Source organism: Colobus angolensis, unplaced genomic scaffold (genome assembly GCF_000951035.1).
Source record: "Colobus angolensis palliatus isolate OR3802 unplaced genomic scaffold, Cang.pa_1.0 Scaffold183, whole genome shotgun sequence".
Lineage (NCBI taxonomy): Eukaryota > Metazoa > Chordata > Mammalia > Primates > Cercopithecidae > Colobus > Colobus angolensis.
In genome coordinates, this window is record NW_012114966.1 from 582,082 (window position 1) to 597,473 (window position 15,392).

General features: G+C 39.2%; 1 protein-coding gene across 1 annotated transcript; it reads left to right on the plus strand.

Annotated features, from left to right (window-relative positions):
- Positions 1-11,906: 11,906 nt before the first annotated feature.
- Positions 11,907-14,725, plus strand: PCDHB1 (protocadherin beta 1). Its single transcript, XM_011939678.1, has one exon. The coding sequence runs from the start codon at positions 12,241-12,243 to the stop codon at positions 14,695-14,697; it is 2,457 nt and encodes an 818-aa protein (XP_011795068.1). The 5' UTR covers positions 11,907-12,240; the 3' UTR covers positions 14,698-14,725.
- The last annotated feature ends 667 nt before the right edge of the window (positions 14,726-15,392 follow it).

Genomic DNA, 15,392 nt, shown 5'->3' on the forward strand with positions numbered 1-15,392 from the left:
AAGTAAATTATCCCTCTGGAGCAAGTGGTATGCCCCTCCAGAATGAGGAGGGTTCCGCCCAACAATAAATTAACGTTGTACAACATGCTTTATTGCTCTGCTCTGCATTCTGGCAGGCTTGCTTTCATTGTCTCTTCCCTTGGGCTGGCTTGCTTTGCTTGTCTTTTAAAGATGACTCAGCCAAACTTTTAGTCTTTGTTCTCATCTCTCCCTTTCCCTACTCCTCATTCTCCAATTTTTCTTCCCAGAGAGGCAAAGCCAGAGCAGAGACCCCCCACCCCGCCCCATCCCTTTTGGTTATTGTTCTAGCTCACTGAGTATTGGCCCTGAGACGCAGACGGTTTATTTTCTCTTTCCCACCTTCATCGTTTACATTAATTTTACTAGGCCCTCTCAGTTCTCTGAAGCTAGTGATCCTAAATATCCATGGCGTCTGGGGATGAGGGTGCTTTTCATCCCCGCCTTCTACTGCAACAACCCCTGCAATCCCCTCTGCAGCCCCAAGCAAGGAAATGCGTGTCATCAGGAGTGCGGCGCGGCCACACATCCAAGGCTGACAGGGCACGGGTACTCTGCCAAGTCCTGTGCGCTGCTCGCCTTCCACAACACCTTCCTCAGCTTCGTCTATATTTGAAGAGCTTAGTAAATTAATTTCCCAGGGGCAGAGAAGGGAGAAAGAGGGAGTGTCTGAGGGCTGAAAAATGCAGTCGATTCGCCCTCTGCTGGTTAAAATCCGCATTTGTCGCCGCCAAAACAACGGGGAATGAGAAAGCAATCCATATAATACGGATAAATTACAACAAAAACTCGGCTGAATTTAACCTACTTGTGAACCTTAACTGGCTACTTTTCCTCTTTAGCGCTGCCTACTTCCCCAGCACTGAGATTTAATGAGATTGATTCTAAACGCTAGTCCGAGGTAATATATTATGCCATCCTGAACCCATTTTCATTTGCCTCTGGGTTTCTGCCGTTCTAAAACGCAAATAATTCCCACTCACAAGGCTCTTTTTGTCTAACTAGTCACTAGGCAACTGGAAGATAACAACTAAACCATTATTTCTAGAACACACTCGTGCTTCACTCCAATCATTGTCTTTGCCTCAAATAGTAATTTCAGGCGAACAACAAGAACAAAATCAGCTGCTGTTTGTGTTTCCAAGATTAATTAATTGGAAACTGAGAAAAAGAAAATGTAGTCCGTCCCGATGCTGGTGTCTTAGGAAAGCTGACAGGCAGCTTTGTGCAAGTCGAGGTATTGGCCGCCATAACTCACACTGACTTTTGTACCGCCTTTGCTGTCTTACGCATTTTGTCGGAATAAACCAACACGCGGAGGTTGGGTAATCTAGCCCCTGTACCACAGCAAGACAGCATTTACGAGTCACTGAGATTCCGGAGAGTAGAGAGAGAAAAACAACCACAGGATTTTGCAATATGGTGTATTATTTAATATCAGCCGGTTCCTCCTCCAGGCTAAAAATCCCAAAACAAGGGGTTCCTATCCCCCTCCACCTCTGGCATTGTAAATTAGCCAGTCACGCGGCCCCTGGAACCAGTTGGGATTGGCCACTTCCTTTGTCAGGTGAAAATCTCTGCAGCGAGTCATGGAACTGAATTGGGCGGTGTCGCTGTCCGTGGCCAGGGTGCTGAACTCTGGGCGTGGCCAGAGAGATTTCCTTTACATGACAGCTTCCGGTAGGGCGGGGTCGGGGTCGCGCTCCGAAAAGTGGATCCACCTGCCACCTGGTGGCAGATGAGGAAAATGCTATTGATAAAGTTTAAAGGGTTCTTTGGATTAAGACCTAAAACTTAAAAGACACAAATTGAAGATTTGGGGCGTCAGGAAGTGATTTTTTGAGAGATCTGCCTATTTTTAAAGAGAAATGGAAAAATGTAGAATTTTCAGAGTGATCTCTCGCTTCTACTCAAAATAATCTACGAATATGTTTAAATTTCTCCAAGCAGTTTTTCCAACACATCTTGTAATCAAATAGGTATTTTAAAAGTATCTGTATATATAGGTATTTAAAAATATTTGGTATATTTTACTGAAAGAAATACTAAGGAAGCACTATATTGTTAGCCAAACATATTCCAGGAAGCTTAGCCGAGAGTACTACTCCGATCTCAGTTTCTAGAAGACAAAAAGTGTGACAATATTTAGGAATTGGTAAGAGGTGATGGGAATTCTAGGAGGAAAACTCTTGTTTTTTTATTTTTTCCAAGCCTAATATATAAGCTATCAGAGTGCTAAAAATACAGAAAATTTATGGTATGTTTATCACTTTTAGTCTGCGTATACTATTTACACTATTTTACACAGTGATGATTAAGTTACTGTGAATTATGTACATCCAGCTTCAGAGGAGGAAACCTTAAGTTGCTTTGTAAGTACAGATCTTGATAAACAGCAAGAAAAAATAGTGTAAATACCTTGTTCAAATGTTGTTTCAGAGTCTTACTGTATGTTCAGATGTATGGGTTACAGTGTAAAATCAATTCTAGCAAGTTGAGAGTGAAAATTCTTTCCCAAGCAAACAAGCTTACCACTCTCAGGAAAAAGACCCATCCAGGGACACATTTGGCTTTATATGTCAACCAACCCAGTTAGTATTTGGTTTTCTTATAGCTATTTTCTCATTTACACTTCTATGGGTCTTAACATATAATAAAAATATAATAGCATAGTTACTTAACATAAAAATTACCATTTCTGTTTTAAGGTTTAAAACGAAATTTTGTTGAATAGATATTAATTTCAATAAAAATGTAGGTACTGATTTTGGTGTTGTTAACTGAATTGTCTCATAAAAAGGAGAAATTGATAAGAGCTTATTAAGGGAAAGAATTATCACTCTAATATAGTCTCTCTTTGATTAAATTGAGACGTTTCCAAACACTTGTCAGATTTCATGGAAAGACATCCATAGCCTATTCTACCAATATGAAAAAAAAACATGAATAATAAGAAGATGAAAGACATCTGTTTTAAATAAGAGTGTAATACAAGTCCAGTCTATAAGTAGTATTGGTTTATATTATGGCTTCTTGTGTTACTGTGAGAGAAGGAAACTTTATACGCACATGCACAGATTGAGCAATAAGAGGCATTGTCATTTAAAGCAACAGATGGGAGATCAAGAGCAGCTGCAATAAACTGAGCTGGCTAAAAAGGACTTCTATCCACCAAAGCATTCTGTTTCTGCTAACATGGATAAGAAACCTTAAATGCATGAAAAGACACAATGGTAGAATAAAATTTTAAAATAGCACTAAAGTTTACAACTGCAGGTATGACCTCAATGTTTCAAAATACATCTACTCCTAAAAATAGACCATTTTTTCAGGCTTAAAAGGTATATATGAATGAAAATTAGAGGTGACCCCAAATATTAACCTGCTTATAAAAATTACTATAACAATAAATATTATCAATATTAAAATTTTAAAACTACCTGAACTTTGGGTACAATAGTAGAAGCAACAAATCAGAAGAGACTCTCCAATACTCTAGTTAAGGTATTTTTTTCTAAAATAAGTTGAAAATAGTGACAAAATTATCAGCAGAACAACTTCAGAACCATTTAGACTTATGACTGAAAGATAAATAAAAATGAACAATACATTTTACGTTAATGTTAGAATCAATTTTGATCTACACTAATTTTATAAGCAGAAAATGTAAAGTCTTAAAGGGAAGAATATTGGCTAAAAAGAATTTGTTATTCAATATGAGACTAACTACATTTCTCTTGCCTCCCTGAGTGGATTTTCAAAAAAATTAATTAGCACTTAGGTAATAGTGTAATAATTCCAAAATTCTTTAATGTGTATCTTGAGATTTAGATGATGGGTAAATATATTCATGCTGTTGGGAACTAAGGCTTCTCACTTTGGGACAAGGAAAATACAAAATATGAAGTAGGGGAGGAAAATGAAGATACCTGTATTAATGTATTGAAAGTGTAAGTCTCATGATCCATATAGATGTATGTATGCACATATACTTATACAATATATATACAAATATGTATTTATTGAAGGCAAGGATCATTCATGGATGCTGGAAACCAATGGTTAATAAAATTGTTTTGGGAATAGCATATCCTCATAGTTTCAAATCTCTCCACATATCACTAATTAATTATAAAAAGAATTAAAAGGTACCTATCCAGCTGAGAAATTTGATGGGCACTATTTTATAACCAAATTGCCAAACTTAATATCACCAGTGATGGAATAAAATGACATCATATGCCCTCTGATGTGATACATTGAGAAGAACACAATATCACTTATGTGGTATTTTTGGAAAAATAGTTAACCTCAATCTAACCAAGGGTAAACACAATAAAAAATTCCAGATTGAGGGATATACTGTAAAACAACTCTTTTAAAAACATCAGTGTCGATCATTAGAGAAATGCAAATTAAAACCACAATAAGATACCCTCTCAAACCAGTCAGAATAGCTATTACTAAAAAGTAAAAAAATAACAGATGCTGATGAAAGTGTCAGAGAAAAGAGAGCACTTACACACTGTTGGTGGAAGTGTAAATTAGTTCAGCCATTGTGGAAAGCAATGTGGTAATTCCTCAAAGAGCTAAAAACAGAACTACCATTCGACCCAGCAATCCAATTAGTGGGTATATACCTAAAGAAATACAGATCATTTTACCATACAGACACATGCACACAAATGTTCACTGCAGCACTATTCACAATAGCAAAGACATGGAATCAACCTAAATGCCCATCAATAACAGACTGGATAAAGAAAATGTGGTGCATATACACCATGGACTACTATGCAGCTATAAAGAAGAACCAGATCATGTCTTTTATGGGAACATGGATGGAGCTGGATGCTATTATCTCTAGCAAACTAATGCAGGAACAGAAAACCAAATGCTCCATGTTCTCATGTATAAGTGGGAGCTAAATGATGAGAACTCATGGACCTAAAGAGGAGGAACAATACAGACTGAAGCCTACTTGAGGGTAGAGGGTGGGAAGAGGGAGAGGATGAGAGAAAATAACTATTGGGTACCAGGCTTAGTACCTGAATGATGAAATAATCTGTATGACAAACCCCTATGACACAAGTTTACCCATATAACAAACTGCACATGTACCCCAGAACCTACTATAAAAGTTTTTTAATAAATAAATAAAAATAGCAGTGTCATGCAAAAGAAGTTAGTGTCATTAAAAATCAGCATCATAAAAACGTTTTCTCTGTTCAGTTTAAAGTAAACTAGAGAAACATAACAACTAAAAGCAATGTGCAATCCTTGATTGTATCCTACATTTAAAAAAACAGCACAAAGAACATACTTGGAACAACGGGGGAAATTAGAATATGAAGTATGTATTAGATAATAGTACTGTTTTCATGTTAATCTTCCTGAGTGTGATAATTGTATTGAGGTTATGAAGGATACTGTCCCTGTTTGTAAGAGGTACATGTTGAGATATTTAGGAATGATATAATAATGTCTGCAGCTAACTATGCCAAAATAAAAGGTTTACATATTACATAGGTTAGCTATTGTCACAGAATGTAGTGCAACAAAATACTTCAAAAATTAGTAGTTCAAAGCAACATTGATTCCAATTCATGCATCTTGGGGTCGGCAGATTTAGGCTGAGATCAGTCATGCTCCACTTCAACATGCAGGTTGTGTCCGGTACTTTTCCATGTGTCTTTCATCATTCTTTGATCAATAGGCTATCCAGAGAATGTTCTTATGAAGGTAGCAGAAGAGCAAAAGAACAAGCCCAATTATGCAAGCACATTTCAAGGCACAACTTGTTTCTCTCTGTGTATTAGTTTCCTTAGAGCTTCCATAAGAAATGACTACAAATTGAGTGGCTTAAAACAGTGGAATTTTACTCCACAGTTGTGGAGGCTAGAAGTCTGAAATCAAGATGTCAGCAGGGTTCCACTCCCCCTGAAGGCATAGAGGAAGACCCTTCCTTGACTCTACCAAGTTTCTGGTGGTTGTGGGCAATCCTTGTAGCAGCATCAGTCTAACCTCTGTCTCTGTCATCATGTTGCCTTCTTCCCTATGTGTGTCCATGAGTCTCCAAAATCTCTCTCCTTATAAGGACATCAGTCATTGGATTTGGGGCCCACCCTAATCCAGTTTGACTTCATTTTAATTTGATCACATTTGCTAAGACTCTGTTTCCAAATAAGGTCACATTCACAAAGACCAGTGGTTATGGTTTCAACATATCTTTCTGGGGGACAAATTCAACCTACAACACTCTTAACATCCCATTGAGGGCCAAAATAACTCATACGCCCAACTTCAAAGTCAAGAGATAAGGAAGTATATTGAACCCAAGGTAAAGTCAAAGCATATCATGCAGCTAAACTCAGCACCATTGGAGCGGAGAGGTATACATCTCCCACAAAAATTGAGGAAGAGGTAACGATTTTTGAATAATGTATGTGTATATATATTATAATGTATTATATAATACAGTAATAGATAAATATATAAAAGAAAGTGTACAAATGTAGCAAAATTGATAAATCTAGGTGAAGGTAATATGGTCATTTATTATTATATTCAATAAAAACAAATCTGGATTTAGGTAAGGAGCAGCTTTATTTTAAAAAAAAACTATTACAGACCCTCTGACCACAGAAATCTTCAAATGTCTAAGAATCAAATTTTAAAAAAAGAGTAAAAAAAAAAAGGTATAAACAGGGCTAGCAGGATGTTTGTATGGGAGCAGGGCAAGGGGGGTAGCATGAGCAGATGGCATGATCAGGGCACTTTAACTGGAGATATGATTTTCCCTCCTGTGGTTGGCTAGTTCTCAGAATAAACTGTTAAGTGGGAGATGTTCTGCTTTTTAGAGCTTGCTCAGGTTTTGGGGTCAGCTAAAGTTCAGGGACCTGTGGGGAGAAGAGAAGCCTTATTAAACTTTAGTTAAGGTAAGCCAATGGGTAAGTCATAAGTGATTACGAACACTCTTGTAACTCTTCCAAAACTCTGAAATGTTTCAAAATAAGATTTTTAAAATTTAAAAGTTAGTACTCAGATACAGTTTTGAAGTGAATTTTTGTTCTCCCAAAACTTCATGATATCCTACCAACTGTGGATTGTCCCTCTTCCCAACATGTAGGTTTTGATCCTGACTTTACAAGCTAAGAGGCTGTAGATTTAGTCTGTGGGCTCCCAATTCTATCTTCACCAGAAAGAATACAGGCTTTAAAAAAAACTGCCATCCAGCCTGGGCGACAGAGCCAGACTTCGTTTCAGAAAAAAACAAACAAACAAAAAAAACTGCCATCATGTTTAAAGTTCCTAACATTTTCCAAGGCAAAAGAAAATGTTTTGGATTTTAATTCTATCAAGCAGATTTTAATAAATCGCCTGGGGTTAACCAAACAGATCAAGATTCAGAGGAATTGAATTGAAAAGCAATATTTCTGTGCCTGGCTTATGTCACTTAACATACCGTCCCCCATGTTCATCCATGTTGTGATAAATTGCAGGATTTCCTTCTTTGTGAAGGCTGAAGAATATTCCATTATGTACATATACTACATTTTCTTTATTCATTTACCCACTGATGGGCACTTAGGCTGATTCTATATCTCAGCTATTGTGACTAATGTTGCAATGAACATGGGAGTGCTGATATCTCTTCAACATACTGATTTCATTTCCTTTGAAAATATCCCTGGTAGTGGGATTGCTAGATTCTATGGTAGATCTATTTTTAATTTTTTGAGGCCCTTCTATATTGTTTTTCATAAGGGTGTTACCTCATTTATATGCAGAATCTTAAAAAGTTGGTCTCATAGAACTAGAGAGTAGAATGGTGGTTGCTAGGGGCTGGGATGAGGAAGGAGAGGTTGGAGAGCCAAATGATACAAAATTTCAGTTAGGAGAAATAAGTCCAAAAGATCTATTGCTCAACATGGTGGCTATAGTTAATAACAACATACTGTATTCTTGAAAAATGCCCAAGACATGGATGTTAAGTATTCTCACCACAAAAATAATAACTATGTGAGGTAATATATATGTTAATTAGCTGAATTTAGTCATTCTACAATATAAATATGCTATAATATATCATGTTGTATATGATTAATATAATTTTGTCTATCAATTAAAAATAAACTAACAAAAGAGAATATAAAAAAAGAAAAGCAGCATTGCTTATACTTCACCTCTTGAGAATATTTTTTTTTTGAGACAGATACTGACTCTGTCACCCAGGCTGGAGTGCAGTGGTACAGTCATAGCTCACTGTAACCTCAAGTTCCTGACCTCAAGCAATGTTTCCTCCTCGAGTAACTGGGACTACAGGCTTTGTCGCCATACTTTATTTATTTATTTATTTATTTATTTATTTATTTATGTATGTATGTATGTATATATGTAGAGACAAGGGTCTTGCTATGTTACCCAGGCTGGTCTCAAAGTCCTGGCCTCAAGTGATCTTCCTGCCTCAGCCTCCTAAAGTACTAGGATCGCAAGCTTTAGCCACCACACCCAGCCAAGAATGTATTTTTTTAACTTACAATTTTTTTAATGAATTATTTTGAAATTGATTGTATTAAGACTTCCTAGGATGTGAGAAGCTTCTGCATAATTTGTGAATCACTAAATAAATATTTCATTTAAAAAAAACCAGCCCAATAGCATTTTTGATGATGCTAAGTAACATTAGTGGGTGGGTAGTATACTCCATTTTTTTCTATCCAAATTGCTGAAGGCTATTCTCTGTTTATGTATGTTGACCAAGAATAAACATCTTTTTTAATGTATTCAAGACTCATTGTCAGAACGTAAAGAATAGAAATTAATAGAAAAAGGTAAATAATGCAATGTTAAAAACAGGCAAGAGAACTGAACAAAAACGTCCCAAAAAAGGATATTCCAATGACTACAAATATATTAAATAGTGCCCTACTTCATCAATAATTAATAAGAAATGCAAATTAATCAATTAAATATGAACACAGTCACTCACCAGAATGGTCAAAATTTTGAAAGACTAGTAATTCTAAGTGTTGGAAATAATTCGAACAACTAGAAGTTGCACTGCTGATGAGAATGTAAATCAGTAAAACTTCTTCTTTTTTTCTTGAGATGGAGTCTCACTCTGTGGCTCAGGCTGGAGTACAATGGCGTGACCTCCGCTCACTGCAACCTCCACCTCCTGGGTTCAAGTGATTCTCCTGCCTTAGCCTCCTGAGTAGTTGGGATTACAGGCACGCACAACGATGCCTGGCTAATTTTTGTATTTTCAGTAGAGACAGGGTTTCACTATGTTGGTCAGGCTCGTTTTGAACTCCTGACCTCGTGATTGGCCACCTCAGCCTCCCAAAGTGTTGGGATTACAGGCGTAAGCCACTACGCCTGGCCAGTTCAACTTCTTAGAAAGCAGTTTGGTGACATCATGTAAAGCTGAAAAGAACATACCCTATGATATCAATGCTACTTATATATACTTCTAATATATACTCCCCCCCAAAAAATATGTGTATACATGTGCACAAAGTGACATGTACAATGATATGCTATGAGCAGTAGAATAGTAAAATAGGTAAATGAATTTTGCTGCATTCATACTGAAAAAGACAAAAGCAGTCCACAGGAGCTGGCCTGACACTCAACAGCTAGGCCATAGTGATCTTCTGTTGAACTAAAAATGATTTCGTAGGACACCAGTATCAGACAAGGCCACACTATGACAATGATGGAGCAAGAGGAAAACGAGAGCACATCATAAGTGTGTCTAAATACAGACAAAAAGTATTGTCCAATCCACAAAAATGCCCAAACATCTTTCTGTCCTGGCTAATATTAGTCACTACAGCTTATTTACCAATGACAGCATTAGTCTCACCCCATTCCTCTCACCTTCTACTAAGAATTATCAATATACTCATCATAGAATTAACTCCACTTATGATGGCATCCAATTCAGAGCACCCTGCTTCAAACCTCCCCCAAATCACCTAACACAAGACCAAATGTATGTTCTTTCTAACACCCTTTCACTGAGATGCTCCATGATTCTCTATGGTGTGCAGCTTCGTTTGTTACAATAAGTCAGTAAACATAACTTTGTTCAACTACAGGTGTGTTTCTGATGGTCTCTAGCTAAAGGGCATTGACAATATATTGGAATTTTATATGGCAATGGAAATAAATGAACTAGAGCTAAAGATAACACCAATCTTACATTGAGCTAAAAAATGAGAGAAATAAAATTCAAAGGATTACCTACTGTACACTTTACTTGATATATAGTTTTGTTTTATTTTATTTCTACTCATATTCAAGTAAGATATACAGGTTTTTTTTGTTTGTTTGTTTGTTTTTTTTTTTTGAGGCAGAGTCTCGCTCTGTCGCCCAGGCTGGAGTGCAGTGGCCGGATCTCAGCTCACTGCAAGCTCCGCCTCCCGGGTTTACGCCATTCTCCTGCCTCAGGCGCCCACCACCTCGCCCGGCTAGTTTTTTTTTGTATTTTTAGTAGAGACGGGGTTTCACCGTGTTAGCCAGGATGGTCTCGATCTCCTGATCTCGTGATCCGCCCGTCTCGGCCTCCCAAAGTGCTGGGATTACAGGCTTGAGCCACCGCGCCCGGCCCCAGATATACAGTTTTCAAAAGAGGCAAAACTAAACTGTTTTAAGGATGCACACTTAAGCCAGGTGTTAAAAATCTGACAGAGATTGAGAGATTCATTAACTCCCTCATGTCAGGATGTAATCAGTGTTCCGTACATTTTATATTTTCATGCCTTTTTTTTCTATTGGAAAATATAGTTTATATTTCTCTTAAGTGGCCATAATTGTATAGCACCTGGGACATAAAATATTGAGCACAAATGAGGAATCAAATGCTTTAGGTAATGAGCATGAGACAGCAGCAGAAGACAAGTTCTAGTTCTTACATTGCCATGAGTAGCCGTATGAATTGGGCAAGTGACTTTGTCACTTTGGGCCTTAGTTTCTTCTTCTTCTTCTTCTTCTTTTTTTTTTTAAAGTGGAGGGTGGGTGAGAAGGAGACTGGATCTCATCTTTCTGAAATGTCTTATTATTCTTAAACATTCTATTATCCTATGATCATAAAGGAAACTGTCAACAAATATCTCCTATATTTCTAGTAGGCCATTTTCAGTATGTGTAAGCAATCATTTTATTTGCTTTAAAATCCAAAACCAAATATTTGTCTTCATTTGATTTATTCATTATATTATCTGGGAAGCAGAGTAGTGTACTGATTAAGAGCATTGACTTGGGAGTCAGACAAAATTAAACTGAATTTTATTTCTAACATTTGCTAGGTAGGGGACCTTGACATAACCTCTCCCATCTCACTTTCTTTGTCTTTTTTTTTTTTAATAATGTCTACTTCATATAGTTGTTGAAGTATTAAATAACGCATGTAAATCATTTGTCATAGTCTCAGTACATGGAAATCATATCCAATAAATACTACTGCCATTATAATCATAAGTGACAAGCCAGCTGCTCCCTTTGTGCACATGTATACAGATTTTATTTGTGGGGGAGAATATACGTAGAAGTAGCATGATAGCGTAGCGCAAATCAAGAGGCCAGTTGGCTTAGTCCCCTGTAAGTGTACCTACTGGACCTCAAGTTTCTGAAGGAGAATGTCTGTTTGTTCCCCTTTCCTTTTCCTACTGACCACTTCCTCCACATTCTCCAGCTCCCTGCCTCATATATTTGGCTTGGGCTTCAAAAGACCCTGCAGGATCCTTGTGCTTCTTTCTTCGTCTCTGGATGGACTGCAGAGTGTGCAGATGTAGCTTAAACTTGTTGCTGTTCGCCCACTGCTTCAGTGGCTCCAGACAGCGAGCAGATAGAATGACTTCAGCTTGAATGACTAATCTCATTGGCTTCTCAATTCCCAAGGTCTTTTTTTTTTCCCTGAAAGGGAATTAACAGATGAGTCTGTGGTTGCTTTGGCAACAAACTTTCAACCTCTACCTAACTCTCCGGAATGAGAACATACCTATTAATACATTCGCTAGACTGGGGAGTTGAGTCGCTCAATGCAAATTTTCTTTCAAGTGCAAAACAGCTTAATCGGCTCGGCTAGCGTTTGGTGGTGCTGCGGTTAGAGGCTGGTAAAGCGGAGAGCAACCGTTGCAGTAACCTGTTGCAGAAAAGTGAAAGTATATCCGCAACAGTTGGCTTTGATTGCAGAGAGTGCGCTTGTGAGAACTGATGGCGGGTGCGGGCAGAAAATCTTTGCAAAGCAGGCAAGTGGGATCTCTTCTTATTTTTCTGTGCGTATCTGTGGGGGGTGCGACAACTATCCGCTATTCGGTGGCGGAGGAAATGGAGAGCGGTTCGTTTGTGGCCAACGTAGCTAAGGACCTAGGACTGGAGGTAGGGAAGCTGGCTGCGCGCGGGGCGCGGCTGGTTTCCGAGGGCAACAAAATGCACTTCCGGCTCCACCTCAAGACGGGAGATTTGTTTGTGAAGGAGAAACTGGATCGGGAGTCACTTTGCGGCAAAGCCGACCCGTGTGTTCTGCACTTTGAAATAATCCTGGTGGAGCCGCTGCAGTCCTTCCGTGCCGAGGTCAGGGTATTTGATATCAACGACAATGCCCCAGTTTTCCTAAACAAGGAGCCGCTTTTAAAGATTCCGGAGAGCACCCCCTTGGGTTCACGTTTTCCTCTTCAGAGCGCCCAGGATCTGGACGTGGGCCTCAATGGTCTCCAAAACTACACCCTTAGTGCCAACGGCTATTTCCACCTGCACACCCGCTTCCGCAGCCACGGGCCTAAATATGCTGAGCTGGTGCTGAACAAACCCCTGGACCGAGAGGAGCAGCCTGAAGTCAACTTGACAGTTACTGCGGTGGACGGCGGGTCACCGCCCAAGTCTGGCACAGCTCACATCCGCGTGGTGGTTCTGGATGTCAACGACCACGTGCCCCAGTTCTCGCGACCGGTGTACCGAGCCCAGGTATCAGAGAACAGCCCCAATGGCTCTTTGGTGGCCACGGTGACTGCCATGGACCTAGACGAGGGCACCAACAAAGCGATAACTTACTCTTTAGCTCAAAACCCAGAAGCAATTCTCAAGACGTTTCAGATTGACTCTCAAACTGGAGAGGTTCGACTAAGAGGACCCCTAGATTCTGAAGACATTGAAACATACGACATTGACATTCAAGCTACAGATGGTGGAGGCCTCTCTGCCCACAGCAAAGTCCTGGTAGAAGTGGTGGATGTGAATGACAATCCTCCCGAAGTGATGGTCTCCTCTGTGTCCAGTCCACTCCCTGAAGACTCACCACCACAGACGGTAGTAGCCCTTTTCACTATCAGAGACCGGGACATTCGAATGGGAGGAAAAGTCACCTGCTTCCTCAGAGAAGACCTTCCATTTGTAATCAAACCTACATTCGAGAGTTCTTACTCGCTGGTCACTGACAGAAGCTTGGATCGGGAGGAGGTCTCAGGCTATAATATCACCCTTGTTGCCATGGATACTGGACCACCTAGCTTATCTGCCGAGACTATGATAGAGGTGCTAATATCTGACGTTAATGACAATCCTCCAATATTTCAGGAAGATTCCTATATCTTGACTGTTCGAGAAAACAATAGTCCTGCAGTTTTTATTGGCCAAGTCCATGCTGAGGATCTTGATTTAGGTGAGAATGCCCAAATAACTTATTCTCTGTTGCCTCCAAAAAATGGAGATCTATCAGTCTTTGCTTACATATCCATAAATTCAGACAATGGAAAGCTCTATGCACTGAGAACCATGGATTATGAGGCCATTCAAGATTTTCAGTTTGTGGTAAAGGCAACTGATGGGGGCTTCCTGTCACTGAATAGCGAAGCTACTGTCAGAGTAGTTGTCCTAGACGACAATGACAATCGTCCAATGATCTTGTACCCACTGCAGAATGGCACCTTGCCCTGCAATGACCTGGTGCCCAGGTCTGCAGAGGCAGGCTACCTGGTAACCAAAGTGGTGGCTGTGGATGGTGACTCAGGTCAGAATTCTTGGCTTTCATATCATCTACTTAAGGCCACTGACTTTGGGTTATTTTCTGTTCAAAGACAAAATGGAGAAATCCGTACATTACGGCAAATATCTGAGAGAGACCCCATGATGCAGAAATTGATCATTCTTGTTCAGGATCATGGCCAACCAGCTCTTTCAACTACTGTCTCACTCAACATCCTGCTGGTAGATGGCTTCTCAGAGCCCTATCTGCAGTTCCAGGATCCAACCAAGCATTCCAGAAAGGTAAATCCATCCACTAAATATTTGGTAATTTCTCTGGCCATCCTTTCCTTTCTCTTTCTCCTCTCTGTCACAGTGATCTTCATTATACATGTCTACCAAAAGATTAAATATAGAGAAAAGTTTACAATTCAAGAGCATTTCTATGATGACTGTAATTTCTCTAACAATCTGGTACAAGGACAAGGCAATGGATCCTTATCCCAACCTTGTCCATATGAAATGTGTTCAGCCACTGGCACTGGTAATAGTGAGTTTCGCTTTCTTAAGCGCTTTATGCCCAACTTCCCTTTCCCTCATGCCACTGGGGAGATAAAAATGGAGGCTGGCTCCAGTTTGCCTCTAAATTCTGAAAGGAATAAGTCTCGGAGATCAGAGGGCCATGACCAGGTATCTGATGACTATATGTAGCTCCTATTTACAGCCTCAGTGAGAGAAGAGAAGCGGAATTTTATACTTGGTATGCAAAGATGTTTCATCCTCATTAAAACAAAAACTGGTAGTAGATTGCAGCTTTAGTGAAGATAAGAGTACTTAGTTTGGTGAAAATGGGAAACTCAGAGTGAGGCTAGGCTTACTCAATACAAAGCAGTTATCCTGATCCCCAGATCATTTATCTATAACCCTTTCTCCAGTTGGAATTCTGTTTAAAGAAATGTCACCCTCTATAAACGCATATGTGGTAGGAACTTCTGCTTTTCCATCTCTGTGCTAGCAAGTAATGAATAAGCCATTATTCATATTTCCCCTAGAAGTTCATTGGTCCTGGCCCAGGAAATGCTTAGTTCCATAGAGAGATCCTTTTATTTGCCTCTTAATTATTTTCCCGTAGAAAGTTATGCATGCATAGGGAAGAGAACTACCTTCCCTTTTTGATATATTGGGAAGTGATTAGGTTTGACAAGCAGAGATATAGTTTATTATTCAGGAATCTCTAAATTCTTGTCCACGATGAGTGATTATCTTTGATCAATGCCTTGCCTGCAATCTTTCATAATCATAATCATGGAAATGCCTGGTAAATGGTGGTCTTCACAAATAATCATGGTGGGAGGAAGGGTGGAGAAAGAAAAGGATTTCACTTGTTTGCAAATGTGAGTAAGGGC

Coding starts and splice junctions, on each gene's coding strand:
- PCDHB1 (XM_011939678.1), top strand. CDS start 12,241: ATGGCGGGTGCGGGCAGAAAATCTTTGCAAAGCAGGCAAGTGGGATCT.